Source organism: Antrostomus carolinensis, unplaced genomic scaffold (genome assembly GCF_000700745.2).
Source record: "Antrostomus carolinensis isolate BGI_N321 unplaced genomic scaffold, ASM70074v2 scaffold8762, whole genome shotgun sequence".
Taxonomy (NCBI): Eukaryota; Metazoa; Chordata; class Aves; order Caprimulgiformes; family Caprimulgidae; genus Antrostomus; species Antrostomus carolinensis.
In genome coordinates this window covers 17,145-35,456 of record NW_010297523.1, presented here as the reverse complement: position 1 = coordinate 35,456, position 18,312 = coordinate 17,145, and the positions used below count along the sequence as shown (strand labels likewise).

At 36.5% G+C, this 18,312-nt stretch overlaps 1 protein-coding gene across 1 annotated transcript in view; it reads left to right on the top strand.

Annotated features, from left to right (window-relative positions):
• FSIP1 (fibrous sheath interacting protein 1) overlaps positions 1–18,312 on the top strand; it is a gene marked incomplete at its 3' end in the record, with an annotated part of 26,209 nt that overhangs the window by 7,516 nt on the left and 381 nt on the right. Inside the window, exons 6-9 of the mRNA XM_010162149.2 lie at positions 1,902–2,000; positions 4,979–5,079; positions 5,808–5,915; positions 12,969–13,130. Coding sequence (XP_010160451.2) covers positions 1,902–2,000; positions 4,979–5,079; positions 5,808–5,915; positions 12,969–13,130 — 470 coding nt within the window. The remainder of the gene's footprint in view (positions 1–1,901; positions 2,001–4,978; positions 5,080–5,807; positions 5,916–12,968; positions 13,131–18,312) is intronic.

The following is an 18,312-nucleotide window of genomic DNA, read 5'->3' as shown; positions in this document are numbered from 1 at the left end:
GAAAAGTTAAAAAAGTATTTAGAAATGTTTTCTCTGCTGAGTCAGAAGGACACAATGATGTTGGAGTTCTAAAGCAAGCGGTTGAAGAATGTTCTGAAGTATTGGTATTTTCTTCAAGAATGCAGAGGGGATGCGCATGCTTGCAGGGACCTGGCAAAAGAAAATTGGGTATTTTAAAATGTCCTTTTTCTTTCTGTGGCTGGGCTTTTACTGGAGAGACCCTGGTACAAACCATAGGCATTCTGCTTATAATATCTTTATTGGGAGGGGCAGGGAAACAGACTGAATTTGTCAAGAATATACAATGTCAAAATTGCTTGAGAGTGGTGCTGGAGTTCTCAGAGATGTGTCAATCATATGCACGTTTTGCATTCTGTCCTTCATCTGGATACCTGGTTTGAAAGGAAACAGAATTGTGGTACATCCTGTCCTTTTTCTTGTTGGGGAGAGAACAAGGATTTGAAGTCTGAATGGTTATTGCTGAGCAAAAATCTCAGCTTGAATGTTGGAAGTATGTGCATAATAATGGTATCAATATATGGTTAAAACATTTCAACAAAACTCATTACTACAAGGTAACATTTTATTTCTGTGCTAAAATTTGGGTTATTAAGAGAAGAACAGAAAATTTGATACGGGTGATATTTAAAGAGTCTCCAGTAGATGTCAGGGTATAGTAAAGAAACAGTAGGCAAGCAAAACTATATGGTTGTTAATGAACTCCATGCTTCAGTTCCTCTTTTAGTTCAAAGGTAACTCATTGCTGTAGGGATCATGTACATCATGTGGATTCTGGTGGGCCACACTGACAAAACTGTGCATAGTTTAGATTTCTGTTTTTCCTCCAGCTTGATCTTTATTGAATTTTCTGTTGTTTGCTAGTGCTTTACTTTTCAGGTCTTACTTATGTATTTATTTAAATGAGTGCCCTGATACCTGCCCCGGTTGATACCGAAGTGGAGTGCAATTCATATATTTTGCTTTTCAGAGCTTGAATTTGATATAGAGCTTTGTTAAATAAATTATATAGGGGAGCTATTTAATTACAGCTTTTAATGTGGCTATGAAATCAAACACAAGTTCCAGGTACAAAATCATTAATAACTTATGTGTCCCAGCCTCTCAGGCACAAAAAACCTCTGACATACTCATGGCAGAAATGTAAATCAGGAGTTAATTAAACAGCCTTAAATTCATTCTGTGCTCTGTGTAACAAGATCAGGCTTTTAGTTGAGTCTGTTAAACTTCATATTACAATATACTGGTTGTTTTTTTCATTATGAGAAACACATTTTCCGTACGTGATATAAATGCTTCTTTGCGATACTAGTCCTTTTCTGTAAGTGCTGAGTGTGCAGCCTGCAAGTTAATACTCTAGCTTATACTTCCAGTTGGTATATGTCAATACCATAACTGATTTTTTTTATTTGAGTAACTGAAGCAACTCTTGCATGCTAGGATGTTTGAACAGTTTTTTTCTAGAATATACCCTTGACTTAAGCCACTTGGAAGTCTAATAATTCATGCAGGGGGAAACAACAGCTGTGAAAACCTGGATACTTTATTCTCTTTCAGAGTTCTAGATGACTTGCCACATGGTGTCTGCAGAGGCTTTTGAACTTTAGGGCCTTGGGCTGTCTCTTCTAGAATGTAATTATTTGTCATGTGTGGGCAGCAGTTGCTAAAACCAAAAACACAGCGATATGAAACAGCATAATTATTCACGAGACACACCTTATACTTTTCCCCTTTCTTATTTCTTGAGAAATATGGTGGTTATGTAATTTACCCAAGTAAATTTCTTTAACTTTCATGTGTGAGATCTTACAGTACTATACACAGGAAACTAGATATTCTTTAAATACATTTCAATTAAATTTTACTGAAAAAATCCCTTGCAGATCCTTCCCATGCTAAAGAAGATGAAACAGGTACTTCAGTATTTTACACACAGATTAATCCAGAAGATTATGATTGCTGTAAACCCCAACATAATCAGGGTAAGCTTTATTAATTTTATAGTTTGTATTTTCAGATACAGCAAAACAACATGTACAGTGGGTTGATAACGACAACTTGGCCCTTGTGGCTAGGCCAGTGAAATCAGAACAAGGTTGCTTAGTGGAATGGTGAGAGTTATTATTTCTTTACAAATTATAAAAGGAGTAATTTTGTTTGTGACTTATCCGAAACATTTTACTCAACATGCTAAGAAAATTTTTACTTTTGTCTTTATAAAACTTTTTTTTCATTGCAAAATAATGAGGTATGTAACTGATTTATTGTAAAATGTGTCATTGGTTCTTCATGGAAATTCTTTAAAAGTTGTTTTTGCTGTTATTCTAAGGTACTGTAACTTTCCTTAATAGGCTTATATTCAAGAAACCATCTAAAAATGAAGAGTGGTGGTGCATACAGTTTCAATTGTTCTGTAATTTTTTTTGTTTTCAGGAGAAAGTGTGTGAATGTTGTGACAAACCTAAATCTACAGACTACTCATTTCATGTTTTGTTATTCTGATTATTGTAAAGGCTGCATCACTATTATGGATTAAGTACTTTCTGGCAAAAATCAGACACCTGTGCTGAGTCTTTTAGACATCACTTGTTTATGTGCACTGTATTGGGGTTTCAAATGCTGATAGTAGCGTGTGTCCAACACTTCAGGATAAATGGAATTGTGCTTTTGTGTCTCTGTTTGAAATTCAAATTTGTATGGTTGAGTAACTTCTCACATGTTGTGACATGAGAAGAATAGCTTCAGCTGCCACTGCTATCAGCGGCAATTTTTTATTTCTTTGTCATCTACCATTCTATATAAACAGAAGGAATCTAGCTTCCTGGTGACTGACTGAGATGACAAAGACATAACAAATGGGTGTTCCTCACGGTTGAACCACTGATGGCATCAGAATTTCTGCACTTTTTAGGATGTGACTGCATGTTTTAATTTTTAAATCTGGACCTCAGCTCCCTTCTCATTTTATCACTTGTCTTAGTCCATCAGTATGTGACCATAACTTTGTGTTATTGAATGTTTCTTCACACTGGCTTGGAGCAGTGCTGTGCTTTTGATTTCTCTGTCTTCCTTCTATGTGTCTTCATTCCTCCCTTAAAATGAAGCTTGACCCTCAGCTTCCATCTTCACAATTTCTGAGTTGTGCTGGTGTGTCCTTGAATGGCAGGTTTCATTACCAGTGTTCAGGGCAGCAGTGACTTCTGAAGCTCCCAGTAAAAGCATGATTGGGAGTTGCTGTTGCTTGCACTATTTTGAGATGTTCTACGTTCTTCGAGTTTGGGAACAAGTGAAATAGAGATCACTTAAAACTTATGAGCAATAAATTACTTAAATGACTTTTACTATTTCTGTTGGAGGCTTTTGATATGTTTTCTGAATAGCTAAGAGTTACTGTCTTGGTTGCTTTTGGATTTTTGTGTAACAGTTGTCATAAAAGCAGACCCTGAACAAGAGGAGCTTAACTTGTGAAGAAGAATGTATGTATTAGTTTTATAATATTACTTCAGCAGTCTCAGTACCAAATCTTTGAAATTTGCACCAAATATACCAAAACTCGTATGCAAAATTTGTTGAGCTGCAGTGTCTCTTTTACTTACCCATGGCAATCTTCAGTTGTATTCTTTGTCTTTCCTTTACTTGAATGTTCTAAGATGTTCTGTGTGATAGCTCCCTCTCGAAAACACTTTTTCTGTCATTAGAGAAAGGTGTAGCTTGAAAGTAATGTTTCATATATGTTGCACGTTATGTTGGTGTTTGGTGTTCAGGATACAACTTTTAACATTTATATTGATTGGGAAATTCTTATATGATCCAGTTCCTTGGTAGCTTTGAGATGTTACCTGGTTATGTTAAAGATGGTTTGGGATGCTTTCAGTAAACAGTTGTGTTTTAGTTCTGCATTACTAAACTATGATAGGGTTTTCTTGGTCTGATCCAACACCTCAGACCTTTAAAGTTTACTTGCAATTTGAGAGTAAGTCTGATTGGAGAGAATGTTGCACAGTTTTTTGTCCATAGGGTGTAAAAGGATACATGGAATTTATTTCATATCTTTGGGAGTTTGCTTTCAATCTACTCATTCTGAAAAAGAGTTACTTCTGTGCAGACTTCCAGAGCCTGTCTTCTATTAGCTAATATTTTAAATTGGGTTTTTTTTTTGTAGGCAGATAGCACACCCATTTTTCAAATCTCTACTTACCATATAAGCAAAAAGTACCATGCCTACTTTTGAAGTCGTTTTTGAGACTTAGAAGTTGGTTGTATTTGCTTAGACTTGATACTTAATGTGATAAGTATTTGCTGTTTGCAAAGGAATTGCTGTTTTAAAACTGGTAAAAGTACCTGAAAAACAGAATACTTGCCCATTTTTGTATGATGGGTAGAAACCCATTGTTGAAAAACAATAAAGTGTTGCCAGAATATCATGTGGCTGTTTAATAGCTTTACAGCTCTATGATGAGTTTTTTATTTGTAAACAAAATTTGTTTTATAAGCTGTGTTATAATCAAATATATCATCTGTTCTTCAGCTGGTTTATTTAAAAAATGTACTTGATATGTTTCCAAATAGTTCTGTGGTTTTAAAAAAATTTATTGTCTGGTTTTGTACTGATGATAAAACTCAAACAATGATAGGGTTCGAAGGAATGCTGTGGCTTTTAAAGCCGCCATGTTTAACATTTTTGAGGTCAGAAATCCAAAAGTATTTTACCCTTCACAACATTGAATGATCTCATATAATAAAAACTTTAAAATGAGATTAGATTTTGTCAAGAATTATGTTTTAAATATAGAAATATAGTTTATATATATATATAAGTAATGAAAACAGCATATAAATACATTGTCTATCCACTTTATATGTTTGTTAAAGATTTAAATTGGATTGCTGTTATTACAGCTCTCATTGAATCAGAAAAGGAATGATCATAGCTTAGTAACTTTTCTTCCTCAAACTTCAGATTATCCAAGTGAATTAGAAACAAAGGAATTTCTTAATCAAGCAGAAAAAACGCATTGCAAAAGTAAAAACAAGCAGAATTTCATTAAAAAGAACATTGAGGTAAGCATTAAAGCATAAATTATTAACATTTTGTTAAATGTTAACTAAAAAATAGTATATGAGTACTTCTGGAGACAGTTGGCTTTTTATCAGGAACATTAAAAGCTAATTAGGCATAAATGAAAAAATCTGGCTGTTAAAAATCGTTGTTTATGGCAGAGTACTGTATAGGATAGTTCTCATCTTGGCTGCTCCTGTTGATGGGGATAACACTGCTTCTATGCATTTGCTAAAGAGTACTGGAAACGGAATTATTCTGTGTGTGCCTGGACATAGCTTGTTTTGAGGGCAAATATTTCTTGAGACTTTATTTTAATGTATTTACTGTTAAGTTAAAGGAAGATATTCTTATGCATTGATAAGGAACAGGTCTGCAGGTTGTTCATATATCTTCTGCATGGGACCCTGATTTACAGAAAACCTATTTCTTTCAGAAAATAGGTGCCTTGATTTTCGTGCCTTTTTTTTTTTCTGTGAAGACCTAGTAACTATAATGATTTTTCATCCAATGAAAAATATCCACCCCTCTGCTATGTCAACAACTGTTATAAGATTATAAATTTATTATATGTAGGCTGCTAGACCTTTCTGTCAGAGTGATAATTTGTATTATGGAAATAAGGGAGTTTTTGGTGTTTATTTGACAGTTTAAAACCTTTGTTTTGGTGCTATTTGAGTTAAGGAAGCTCTAAAGATTGTTTATTTTTTTTTTTTTGTAAATATTTCAGCTAGCAAAGGATTCAGGAAACCAGATTGTTATGCTTGAGGGAGAAAGGAGAAGACTAATGGAACTATTGAAAGATACAGAAGATGGAACTGAATTGCAAGGACTTGAGGTATGGGAACTTTAATTTGTATTGTCCTGTTTGGCTTATTTTTACAGTAAATCTAAATTTGATTTGGTTTTAGTCCTACCATGAAATAACCTACTGAGATACAAGAGAAAAGCTGGAGAAATCCAATTGTCTTTGTCTCCAAGAATGAATCTTCATTGGCTTCTTTGTTCATTTTACTAACACTTGGGCACGCCTGGCCTCAGAAAAAGAGCAGAACTTAAAAGTTTGACACGAGTGGAAGGAACCTTAGAAGCACACTCAGAGAAGATGACCTATTTTCTCCGCATAAAATGTGAAGTTGTGGCCTGTCAGTCTGAGTGGCTAGTGCTGTAGTCTCTGGTAGAAGGGCCAGCAACTACTTTAAAAAAACTCCAGTACTTTTTTTAGGACATGAACTTCAGAATGCAGCACTTGGGGAAGTACATGTTGATGAAACTTACGTGTTCATTTAGAAAAATAACATAACATCTTAGTGTGGCTTCCTACTCACTCTGTCTTAGAAATATACAAAGGAACCAAAGTCTGCTTAAGTATTAGATACTTAGGCTTTAGCATAATACTGTTAAAGAGCGTGCAGTCTGCGTACTGCAGTGGATAGCAAGAACTGAAGCAGATAGAAATACCTTTCCTCACGGAGAGTAAAAAAGAGTGTTTGATTGTCCCACCAATCACTGGTTCTAGGAGAGTCTGTGCTGCAAAATGATTCCCAGTAATGTGAACACACCAAATAGTCTTTTGATCTCCCAGTTGCTAGGAGATGGCCTTTATTTCTTACTGCTTTGAGTGGAATGTCACAGTGAAGGTGTTCTTGGGGGCTCTGTTGTTTTACGGAAGTAATCAGTGCTGCTAGGATGTGAAGATAAAATTTGGTTTGAAAAATTAATCCTACTAGAAACTTATAGTACTTTTCAACTATATATGGTATTAAATATGATAAAGATACATGTTTTCATAGAATGAACATCCTCCAACTATGTATACTTGTTATAATGCTTCAAGAAACCTACATTTTAATAAATAAGAAGAAATATTGAGAAAATGCTTGCTTTGTGTAAAGAAATTAGGTGACCTTCCTGATTTGTTTTACATGAAAATGTATGTTAAGTCTATAGTAATATTATGAACTTTTCCACAACATTTGAAAGTATACGGTGAATCACAGTACCTAAGAAGAAAGATGTGAATTTTGTGTAAAATGAACAAAATATATCCAAGGTCCAGTTTCTGTTTAATTTATACAACTAAAAATGATCTGAAGTAAATTATTTTTCAGGAGGTTAAATGTGACAGAAAGAAACAAAAGCAAATGCAATATATTGTTTGGGTTTTTTTTTTAAATTCTCTCTTCCCATATTTTACTTTGAGTTATTTTCTAATAAGATGGTGAAGACATCCAAGATATGATGCTCTTCATTATTCTTTTCTAAAATGTGTATAAAATCTGTCTTTATAAATTACTGGTTTGGGATATGGGGTAAGGAGGTGAGCTCGGGATTTTCTTCATCTAAATCCAAACTGGATATGGAAACAGAACTTAGCTACTTATGGTCTGTGAAATTAAACAAATATGTAATTTACCCAACTTCAATCTGATTTCTAGGTTGGAACTCATTCAGTCCCTGGTCCAAAACTTTGCTCTTTACGGTAACTAGTAAATATATAGTATGTTTTGGCACTTTCAGAGCTTTGTAGGGCAAATATAAGTGAAGGAGTCTGTATCAGTCAGGAGAACCTGATGGACAAATAACTAAGCTTGTATAGAAGTGCAGTATTTTAACAGTGACTGTTCTTTCACAGTAAGCTAAAGTAGAAGCACAGAAAACATAACCTTTGCTGATAACTGGTATGCAAAGGTTTAAAACTATCAGCCACACTCAGTGCTTGTGTTCTTGAGATGAAAAACCTTGACTTCTGTAAAATTGCACCAGTCCTCCTGTTGACCTGACATTTATTCCTTCACTTTATATAGCAAGCTTATTTAATTTTTTTGGACATGAACACTGAGCTCGCAGATTCACTTATTTGTCTGTGTAAAATACTCATCAGTTAATGGTGTGGCATAGAGACGTATGACGTAGCTGATAGTTCGGCATTAAAAAAAATGCAGTGGAAGAGTCTTTGATCTAAATCTGATCTACTGGTTAGGAAAGTTGATTTTTATAGTACTTTTAATTTGTTGCATATTAAAAGAAGAAAGCTAAAGCTCACTGGATTGTTATTTAATTAGTCTTTTGTCTGAGCATTTAGGAAAAGATTCAAGGTACTCTGTTAGATACACTTGCAACAGATTTGGCATTATAATCTCACATAAGGACAACAAAATCTTGCGCTGAAACAGTACTTCATCCAGCCTTTCAACAGGAAGAAACTGTAGGGAGAGGGTTCAAGAATTTTTGTTTTTTCTTTTTCTCCTCTTGTTGGAAAGGTTGGTGTTTGATTAACACTACTGTCTCTTCTGTTCTTCTTTGCTGACCAAGGACATGTTTTAATTTGAGGTGGTCCTTCATCTGATAAAGGTCAGCATTTAAAGATGTGAAGATGTTTTAAAAGCCTTCTGTTAGTGAACGTTACAGCTTTCTGACTAGAGAATAATGGTGCTTTTTAAAAGAATTTATTGTTTTACTGATTGCAAAAGTCTTTTTTCATAATACATAGTTATGGGGTTTTCTTTTTATTTAAGATGGTGTCCTTCACAAAATTTAGAGGCATTTATGCAGAATAGCTAATACGAATTCTGACTAGCAATGCATATTGGTTTTTTTTTGCACCAGTGCTTCTGAAGGCATCAGGGCAATGGAAAAGTGTAACATTTATCCAAATTTAGTATTTGGCACGTCTCTATCATGTGGGCATGTATCTATAGAGATTTTACTATTCATATTACATATGAAATAGTTCTCTACACAGGACGTGTGTTGCTGTATGTTCTTGATACAATGGACAAGAACGGGAATGGTAATTTGTGGGATAACCTAGTCTGTACTAGATCATCTCTTTAAAGGAAACAGCTCCTAAATCTACTGCTAACATAGAACAAAAAAAAGAGTATAAGATTTAGTTCCTTAAACCTGTCTAGCCTGGAAATGGATTCTTCCTCTCCCACATTTGAATTATATTATGGGAAAGGCATTTCCTGTGGCTGCTTTATAACAAAGACCATGAGGAAATTATCAGCTAATGAGTAATCTGGACTGCTTCAAGCTGGCAGGTAAGTGTCTAGCTGCTGACCACTTTCATCTTACTTCGTTCTGACTATAAAAAGCTGGTGCAACCACGCTGGCTAAAGTAATGTTTTGGAGGTTATCAATCAAGGCAGAGCTGGCTATTCTGTATGAGTTCCTCTGTATAATGTAGTGTGGATTACGTAACTTCATTTGACTCATACTACTAAATATGTCAAGTGTCCAAACAGCACTTCTCACTTTTTTATAAAAGTAAGTGTTTTATGAGTATTTAAAATATTTTAGAAGTACATATTCATGCTAATTTAATTGTCAAAGCTGCAGGGGTATAATTTGTTTCAGATGTTCCACAGTAATAAGGACTGACTGTGCTGTTATAAAAGTATTGTTCTGAGTTAACACACAGGAAACATTGGCAGGACAGAAGCTTATTTTTCAAGCAAAGCCATCCTGAAAATACAAAAGAGAATGTGTGAGTCCATTTAACCCTGGAGTAAGGTGACTACTGGAGTAATTTGTATCCTTGAAGCATGGGATATGAGGGCATGGGATATAGACACTGAGCTGTAGCTAGGGAGCCCAGATGCAGCTTAACTGACTCCCGTAGAGTCATTTCGTGTATCCTTGAAGCATGGGATATGAGGGCATGCGATATAGACACTGAGCTGTAGCTAGGGGGCCCAGATGCAGCTCTCCTGTAGAGTCATTTCTGTGTGTTTGCGCTGTGCTCTTTGATGTCTGATCAGGGGGTGGTTAACATGGCACAAGTGTAGCACCATGTTGGATACTTGTGTTATGATGGTCACTGTCTCACCTGAATAGATGCTTCCACAAAGCTGGCAAGCTTCTGGAGACATTTCTGAGTGGCTCTTCTGGAGTCAGGTCATGTCTGGTCAGGCTTAGTAGTTGTGTTCTCCTACTTGTATGAGAAAGCATTAGAAAAATGGATTTTGTTTCACAAAAGAGATGAGACACTTTTTTCTTTTTTAATTCAATATGGAGGTAATTTATGACAGGTGTTTGGGGTATGCTTTTTTCTTTTTGCAACCAGTGTGCTTTAGGGTAATGGGGATGAACAAGGAATGACCTCATAGCAGTGGTATTGTAATTGGAAGCTGATATTTCCTCCTCTTGTGTGGATGTGGCTACTTGAATAGCCAGAGGACTAATCTGGAAGCTGTAAAGGAGTGGTGGACATGAATCCCTTGCAAGACAGATGTTGAAGTCTTAGGGCAAGGTGCTGGCCTGCTTCTGTTAGGAAAAAGAAAGGAAACCAGAAATACACTCATGTCCTCTCCCACATCCCTGCCTTGTCCTTCTAAGATCCTGCTTGATGTCGAGGGAAGTTATCCTCCCTCTCTTTTGAGCCCTAGTGAAGTCACATCTGGAGTGCTGTGTCCAGTTCTGGGCTCCCCAGTTCAAGAAAGACAAGGAACGACTGGAGAGAGTCCAGCAGAGGACTACAAAGGTGATTAGGGGGCTGGAGCTTCTCTCTGATGAGGAAAGGCTGAGAGAGCTGGGTCTGTTTAGCCTAGAGAATACTGGGGGAATCTTATAAATGCTTATAAACACCTAAAGGGTGGGTGTCAAGAGTATGGGGCCAGACTCATTTCAGCACAGGACAAGGGGCAATGGGCACAATCTGGAACACAGGAAGCTCAATCTGAAGTTGAGGAAAAACTTATTTACTTTGAGGGCGCCAGCGCCCTGGGACAGGCTGCCCAGAGAGGTTGTGGCATCTCCTCTGGAGATATTCAATCCCACCTGGACGCAGTCCTGTGCAACTTGCTCTAGGTGAACCTGCTTTGGCAGGGGGGTTGGACTAGATGATCTCCAGAGCTCCCTTCCAACCCCTACCATTCTGTGATTCTGTTTCTTTGTGGCCAGATGTAATATGCTAGTGTCATTCCCAATGAGTGATAGTTGTGCAGACTCGCTTCCCTGAGTGTGACAGGAATGTCAGGTTGCTGTGGAGAACCTGCATCTGTTTGTGAATATGAGCTCATTTGTTTGGGTTAAGTGGGCCAAGCTCACTCATAATATGGCAACTGTCTGTACTAGGAGCACATATTCATATTAGTTAGCCAGGTGTTATTGCTGTCAAGAGGAAAAAGTAATGTAAATCATGATCAGGAAAAGAACTCTGTACTCTCTGTCTCTCCCAGCGTTTCTGTGATAACATACTGGGGCTCTAGAAGGGTGGCAGCTACTCACCTCAGAGCAGTTACTTTGCTTTCCTATGGATGCAATGTTTTCTTCTTTGGTGGTACATTGTAAGTGTCATGTTACATCTCATACCCTCATTTTGAGATTCGGCTCTAGGTGGTTTCTGCCATAGCATCAACCTCTGCAGTTTCGTTCCAAGCCTGGTTTTGGTCAGGCTTTCTCTCTTCTTGACTCTATTGGATGGAAAGTGGTTGTCCTTTTAGACATGGCTGCTGATTGTATTTCCTTCTTTGACTTGTGCAGGAGTCTGTTACTTCCACTTCCTTCAGAGGACAATACTGTATTATGTTCCACTTTATTTGGGCTTCTAATGTCCTGCTCCGCAGGTGGGATTGTGTAGATGTCTCTCTGCATTTGCTGCTAGACTTTGAGATGCAGGTTCATTGAGGAAGCTTGACAAGATGCGTTCAGTGTAGTTGAGAACATCTCATTTTACATTTTTTGTAAAAGCAAACAATACCTTTCTGTCTCAAGTTTGCTATATGGTCAACTCTGTACAGTACTTGGGACTTAAACTATAATATGATGTCTCCAGAATAAGTATGCAGACAAGGAATGTTGGGATGCAAGGCATAACAGAAGTGATCTAGGATGATATCGAGGAAAGTTCTAGTGCAGTTTCTGAGGGCTGTGCTTTCCCACTTCAATATTAGAGTTGAAAATGTGAGCTAATAGCATGTTCTTTGTGTTTTCTGTTTTAGGACTGGTGGATCTACGTCTGCCAGACACTTTCCTTTTTATCTCTATCCTCTGCACTGTCTTGCAAAGGAGCACAACACTCCTCAAATTTAAATTCATGTTGGTGGCATCATAAAGCGATGCTTACTTTGCAGTACTGGACAGCAAGATCTATATGCAAGTTAGAGCGTGACAAGCAGTTTTTCCTTCAAAAGGGAGCTGGGACTGCTATATTGAACAAATACAGTAGCTGCAACAAGGGAAGAGTTTGCACCCATGGAAGGGAGCTGCAATAGGCATGGCATGGCATGGCATGAGACTGTTCTAAAGTTTTGACTAACTTGACTAGGAGGCTATGAAGTGAGATGCATCTTTAAGGAAAGGGGTTAGCTATCCAAAGTGCTGCTCTCAGCTGTAAAGAGAACTTGATCAAGGGAGTTGTGTAACCTTCAGAAGAATGGATGGGGAACTTGGGAGCTGTCTGATTGCTCTTTGGCCAGCTGGCTTGGAGGTGAGGCATCTGGCTTTAAGCAGTTTTGTTTCAGAGCTTCTGAGTGGCTAGTCAGTGAGGGCACAGACTTTGTATTTTTATAGAAATAAGTAAAATAATAGCAGAAGTCTGTTTAAGTTAACACAACACCTTTTTTGCTATTCCATTTGAACAATGCATGTAGATGCATGTGCTTTCTAAAAATAAGATGAAATATGTATTTTTTAAGTCCATTTAAGCTGCTGCTTGGTTATATGTAAAAATGAAAAATGTGTGCCTCTAGTTGTTCTGTTCATATCTGCTTTTGAGTATACTTGGGACATGAATATGGGCAGGTTTTAGCTGAGATAGATGAAAGCTTACATTTTATTCTTAACTAGAGTTTATTTGAAGCATAAATACGCTTGATGTGTAACTGCCTTTAAAGTCTGTTTCCTTTGGGAACAAGGATTAAATATTTCCTGTATCTTTCAATAGGAGGATGTGTCTGGCTGGCTAGCACCAGGAGAAGGATACACACCTGAACCAATGGAATTTCATCAGCTAAATGAGATAGACACTAAGCTTCAAGTACTATCTGATGGAGATTTTTCTGCAATTTCCAGTGCTTGCTCAAAACCTTCAAGCCAGATTTATCAGGTATATGACAGAACAGAGCTTACATTGCAAATTTTGTGTTTAAAGTGTGTGTTGAGATCTGATATGAATGAAAATACAGCATGCATCTATATTTGTATTTTTTTGCATTTCTCTTTAGTTATCTTCTATTTATTCTCATAGTATATTTGTTAAAGAATGAAGTGAAATCTTCGGCTATAGAAATCATACAGAAAAATAGTATGTTGCTATTTTGAGTGGTTTATAATTCAAGGACTGTCTTTTTTTTAACATTTGTTGATTCCACACTTTCAACAAGCAATTTCATATGCAGGAATTGGTAACTCAGACGTTTTCAACTGTGTAAGGGTCTCATTGGTTTTGTCAGCATAGTGACACATTACCCATGATAACTCCTCTTTGGAAATTAAAATTAGGTTTGTTCTTATCTCAGGATTCCAAAAGTACCTCTTCACTTGACTGAAAGATAAAGCAATTACTGATAAGCAGTGTTAAAGTCTGTAGAAAATCGATTGGAATTGTATGTCCCGTGTTTTTAATGGCCTTTATCTTTTTCCCTTGCCAGCAGTATTAAGTACCTTTGGAGTCTCAGCCTTGAGAAATGATAGTTTGAATTTTGTACATAGAAGGCTCCAATTTGTCCTATGCCCCAGTAATGTTGCCTCTGGTACATTGGGAGAAATAAAACATAAAATACCTTGATTCCTATTTTGCACTAATTTGCACAAACCTTGTTTACTTCCATAAAATAGCTGGAACAGGTATACCAGAGGCTCTGTAACAGTGTACATTGGCAGAACTATGTTTTCAGTTATTAGCCTGTGAGAAACATCTCTTTGAATGGCTAAAGGAACTGTGGGATTTTCATTTTTCTTTTTCTAAAGAGCACTTTTTTGTCATTTTTTGGTATTGACTTCTTTCTGAACTTCAGGTTTTGTTTTCCTTATAGTAGTATTTTCGGTTGCTCTGACCTTTCCAGAGGAGCCACGTTTTTATGTTGGTCACTTGCCAACTGGGATTCAATGTGTGAATCAGCGACTCCCTCTAGTGGGTAATCACTTATGCAAACGCCTGTGTTACGCAGTAACTTCAGGTTGATGGGCCTGAGCTTGCCAATGATTGCTGGATCTTGGGCTCACTGCTGTGAGACATCAGCTTCAAGTTAGTGCAACTGCCTGTAATAATGAAAACTGTTTGGGAATGTTTGTGCAAGTGGTTGTTGTTGCTTCCTTGTCAGGTAAAGCCTCAGAAGTATTTGAACAGAAACTTAGGTTTCTGTGTATGCCTATTGAAGAGTAATGCATTATCTTTTTGAATAATATTAAACTTAACCAAAAAGACATAGTTAATTCCATCAATTACCCCTAATTAGTGAAAAACAGTTGCCCTTCAACTTTGTTTTGCAGCATATAAAAGGCTTTCAGACATTGTTATTCCAGGGAAACACTTACAGGATTTAATTTGTCACTTTTTGTTTTGTTCAGATAAACATATGAGTAATTTGAATGAAAGCTACTAAAGAGCAGGACTATTTAAAGGTGTTTTTATTAATTTAGAGAAAGAGCTGAACTAAATATGAGTTGAAGTGTGTAGGAGGCTTTAGTTATTTAAAACTGGATTTAGAAGGGCACTATTTGCATAAATGCAAAACTAATTTAAAAAAAAACCCAAACAAACAACAAAACAAACAACAAAAGCAAATCCTGCCACTCTGCAGCTATCTAATTCCACAAGTGTCTTGATTTCCAGGTGCCTTCCCAGTTGACTCTTTTTTTTTCCTGCTTCTCTGCATGGTCAGAGCTGCTTCTCTCAGCAGAGGACAAGGTGTCTAGTGGTTGTCTTAGTTTCATTGTGATCCAGACTTTAGGCAAGTCAGTGTTAAGTTCTTCATGAAGCCTGATTTGGTAGGTGCAGTCTGACTGTATCTGGCACTGTGACATGACTGGGTTTGTTTATATTTACACAGAATTTGAGCTGCTATTTTTTTTTTTTTTATGTTAAGTGAAGGAGAAAATAGTGTCTCAGCGTTTAGGAATTGACTGCTTACTGTGGAAGCTTTGTACCAGGTCTAGCCTTTAGTCCTATGTTCTTGGTTATTGTTATTTTTGTTTTGGTAGGTAAAAAAAATCACTCTTCAACTCATACACAGCAATAACAACAGGTCAATTTCTGAATCTGGTTATTCGAGTTCATTCTTAACGCCTCTTGTTTTCAAATTCCTTTAACAGTTGCTTTTTCAAAAAAAAAGGGAAGTCGTGCAGCAGTAGCTGAGAAATCAGTGATTATTTTGAGTTCAGAGAACTTCTTGTCAAAAGGCATGAAAAATGACCTCTTTTTTTTTTACAAGTAGTTCTAACTTCGTTGCGACTCATGGTCTCTTAAAAACAGCCATGTTTATTATGATCAGTATCCTCTAGTATTGTTATAAACTGTAGGTTTTAATTAATTTGCTTTTTAAAAAGCTTGTTATTGTTCTTGAAGCGTCAGTTCTGATGTCAGAAAATAGGTGAGTCACAGAGAAATATCGGAATTCTCTGTACTGAGTGTATTTTGGACACTGATTAAAGGCAACTGATACCTACCCAGAAAAGGTCTGAAGAAATTAATTGAATTATGCTTTCACTAAAAGAAGATCTTGTTTTGTGATATGTTAGCATGAATGCCACATGCAAGACAAGGCAGTAAAAGTTCTGGTTGTCTGCACTTTGTTGGGTTTAATTTCAAGTGTTTAAGGATGAGATTTTTCAATTACTTCTTCAGTTGACCACAGCAACTAAATGAGGAAGTAAACAAGCTATCAGCATTGCAAGGCTCTTCTCCTCTGTAAAACCACTTAGAACTGGGACACATTTAACTAATAGAGTGAATTAAATATGCAGGAGTTACCTTATTTATTCACTCGTGCATAAGTTATCCAAACATTTTGAGAGACAAAATATTTGTGGTGAGACTGAGAATCTGTAGTGTTCAAAACCAATAATGATAATCTGGTATTGTTGAAGTCTCGGATAAGTTTCTTTTATTCAGAGTTTCAGCTCAGATTGTATCACTACTTTTCCCATAACTGAGGTCAATTCTGTAAACTTAGTTGCTAGATAAAGATGTTGGCACAGATGCTATGGAATGCAAATTGGAATGCTCGGCAATATTTGTTTCTTAGTAGTTTGGGGTTTTTTTAAAGTTGTTTTTGTTTTGCTTTAAATTAAGGTGCTAGGGGAGGGCTAAAAAAAAAATCCTGAATGTACAGAATTCATTTTAAATTAGTCTAGTTGTTAGGGGACACAAGTCTGATTTGGAACATGAATGTCCTTTCCTTTGGAGAAGAGTCTGATTTCAGTGACATTGATCTTTCTTTGAAAAATCAGTGCTGAAATTCTGATTTTTAGAGAGATTCATTTGATTTTCATGAGATGTGGATTTCATCTGTAATGACTGAGTAGGGTATAATGCACAAGTGATGAGGAATACTGGGAAAAATTGTTAGTATGCAAATCATCTGCTTGGATTTTCATTTAGAATTTTAGAAGTAATTAAAACAAAATTAGCTTGGAGTTGCATATCGTAAAACTGCACATTATTTTCTTCCAAGAATTGCATTAGATACAGCTTTCAAAATGCAAACACTTAATCACCACTGCTCAATGGGAGAACTCTTTCCTGCCACTGATAGATACTTTGGCAGGATATAGGAACTCTGCTCCGCCTCTGAAATCCTTAACAACTGGCTTTAATTATCCTGCAGTACCATAGCTGGGCTGTTACAGAGGAGCATGCAGATTCATCTTTTTTGTGCAATGAGTCCAGCTGGATTCAGACTGCTTTTCCATGACTAATGTTCTCTTTTACATGGAAATGTTTCTCATCAGAACTGTATTTCTCTCTGAAACATTTCTTTGTTCTATTGCCAACTTAATTAAATATTTTAAAAGGCTTCTGTCTTACTTAATATTCTTGGGGAAGACCAAATTAAGGTGAGTGTAATACTTGAAGACACAGAAAATTGTAGGATGAAGAATACAAAGTGTAAGACTGTGTGTGATGAGTACAGTTAGGAGGTTGAAAAACTGGAAAACTACCTGAAAATAAAAGGAAATTGAGATGGTGGTTAAAGAAACAATAATATCTGTCTGGTTGATGTCTTATAATTAATGTTGTATCTTACCTTGAAGGGTTCTTTCATACCTGATTTGGTTTCTTTTATCAGAAGAATATTTAGTTTTTCAGTTATAGCAGTAGACTAAAGTTAACAGCTTAAAACTAAATAAATACTCAGAATAATAGAAAATTCTGAAGATATACTAATGTTTCAATTAATGAACTCTTTGATAGCCTATACTCTATTCCTGCACTTCACCAAAACAGATGATTTTGACAGGTATCTCTATTTCAGGGTATGGTTAGGAGCAAGGTAAGCTGATCAGCCAGTTTTGTGGCTCCAGGTGATTGTATGACAGTAGTCTTTTTAGTTAGGTGGGCTTTTGTTTTATTTATTTATATCTTTTTGAAGAAAAGGGATTGCAACAAATAATTTTAGCCATTTCAAATACTGGATATTTCTAGTTTGCATAATGATTGTTATAGCTTTGACTGTTGCCAAGTACTTATATCTTCCCTTGTGTAACATATTTAACAGTTTTATTTTCTTCCTCATCTTTAAGATTTTTAGATCTTTATTAATCTCAAATGGATTTCCACTACGTACACACGCTATGTAATTGAAACATAAAATGTTTTGAAGTATTTGCAGCATTGACAATGGAATGTTTTTCATGATAGAATACTTCCTGTGTTTCTTTCATGATATCTTGAGAAAAAATATTGAAAAATCAATAAGTGGGTGGAAAAGTCTTAACTTTGCTCATATGGTGTGAGTTCTGATCAGTTACTGTTCAGGAATGAGAGAAATGATTACGGGAGTGGAGCATCTCCCTTATGAGGAAAGGCTGAGGGAGCTGGGTCCCTTTAGCTTGGAGAAGGGGAGACTGAGGGGAGACCTCATTAATGTTTATAAATATGTTAAGGGCAAATGCCAGGAGGATGGAGCCAGGCTCTTCTCAGTGATGCCCAATGGTAGGACAAGGGGCAATGGGTGTAGCTGGAACACAGGAGGTTCCGCTTAAATGTGAGAAGAAACTTCTTTATAGTGAGGGTGACAGAGCACTGGGACAGGCTGCCCAGGGAGGGAGTGGAGGCTCCTTTTTTG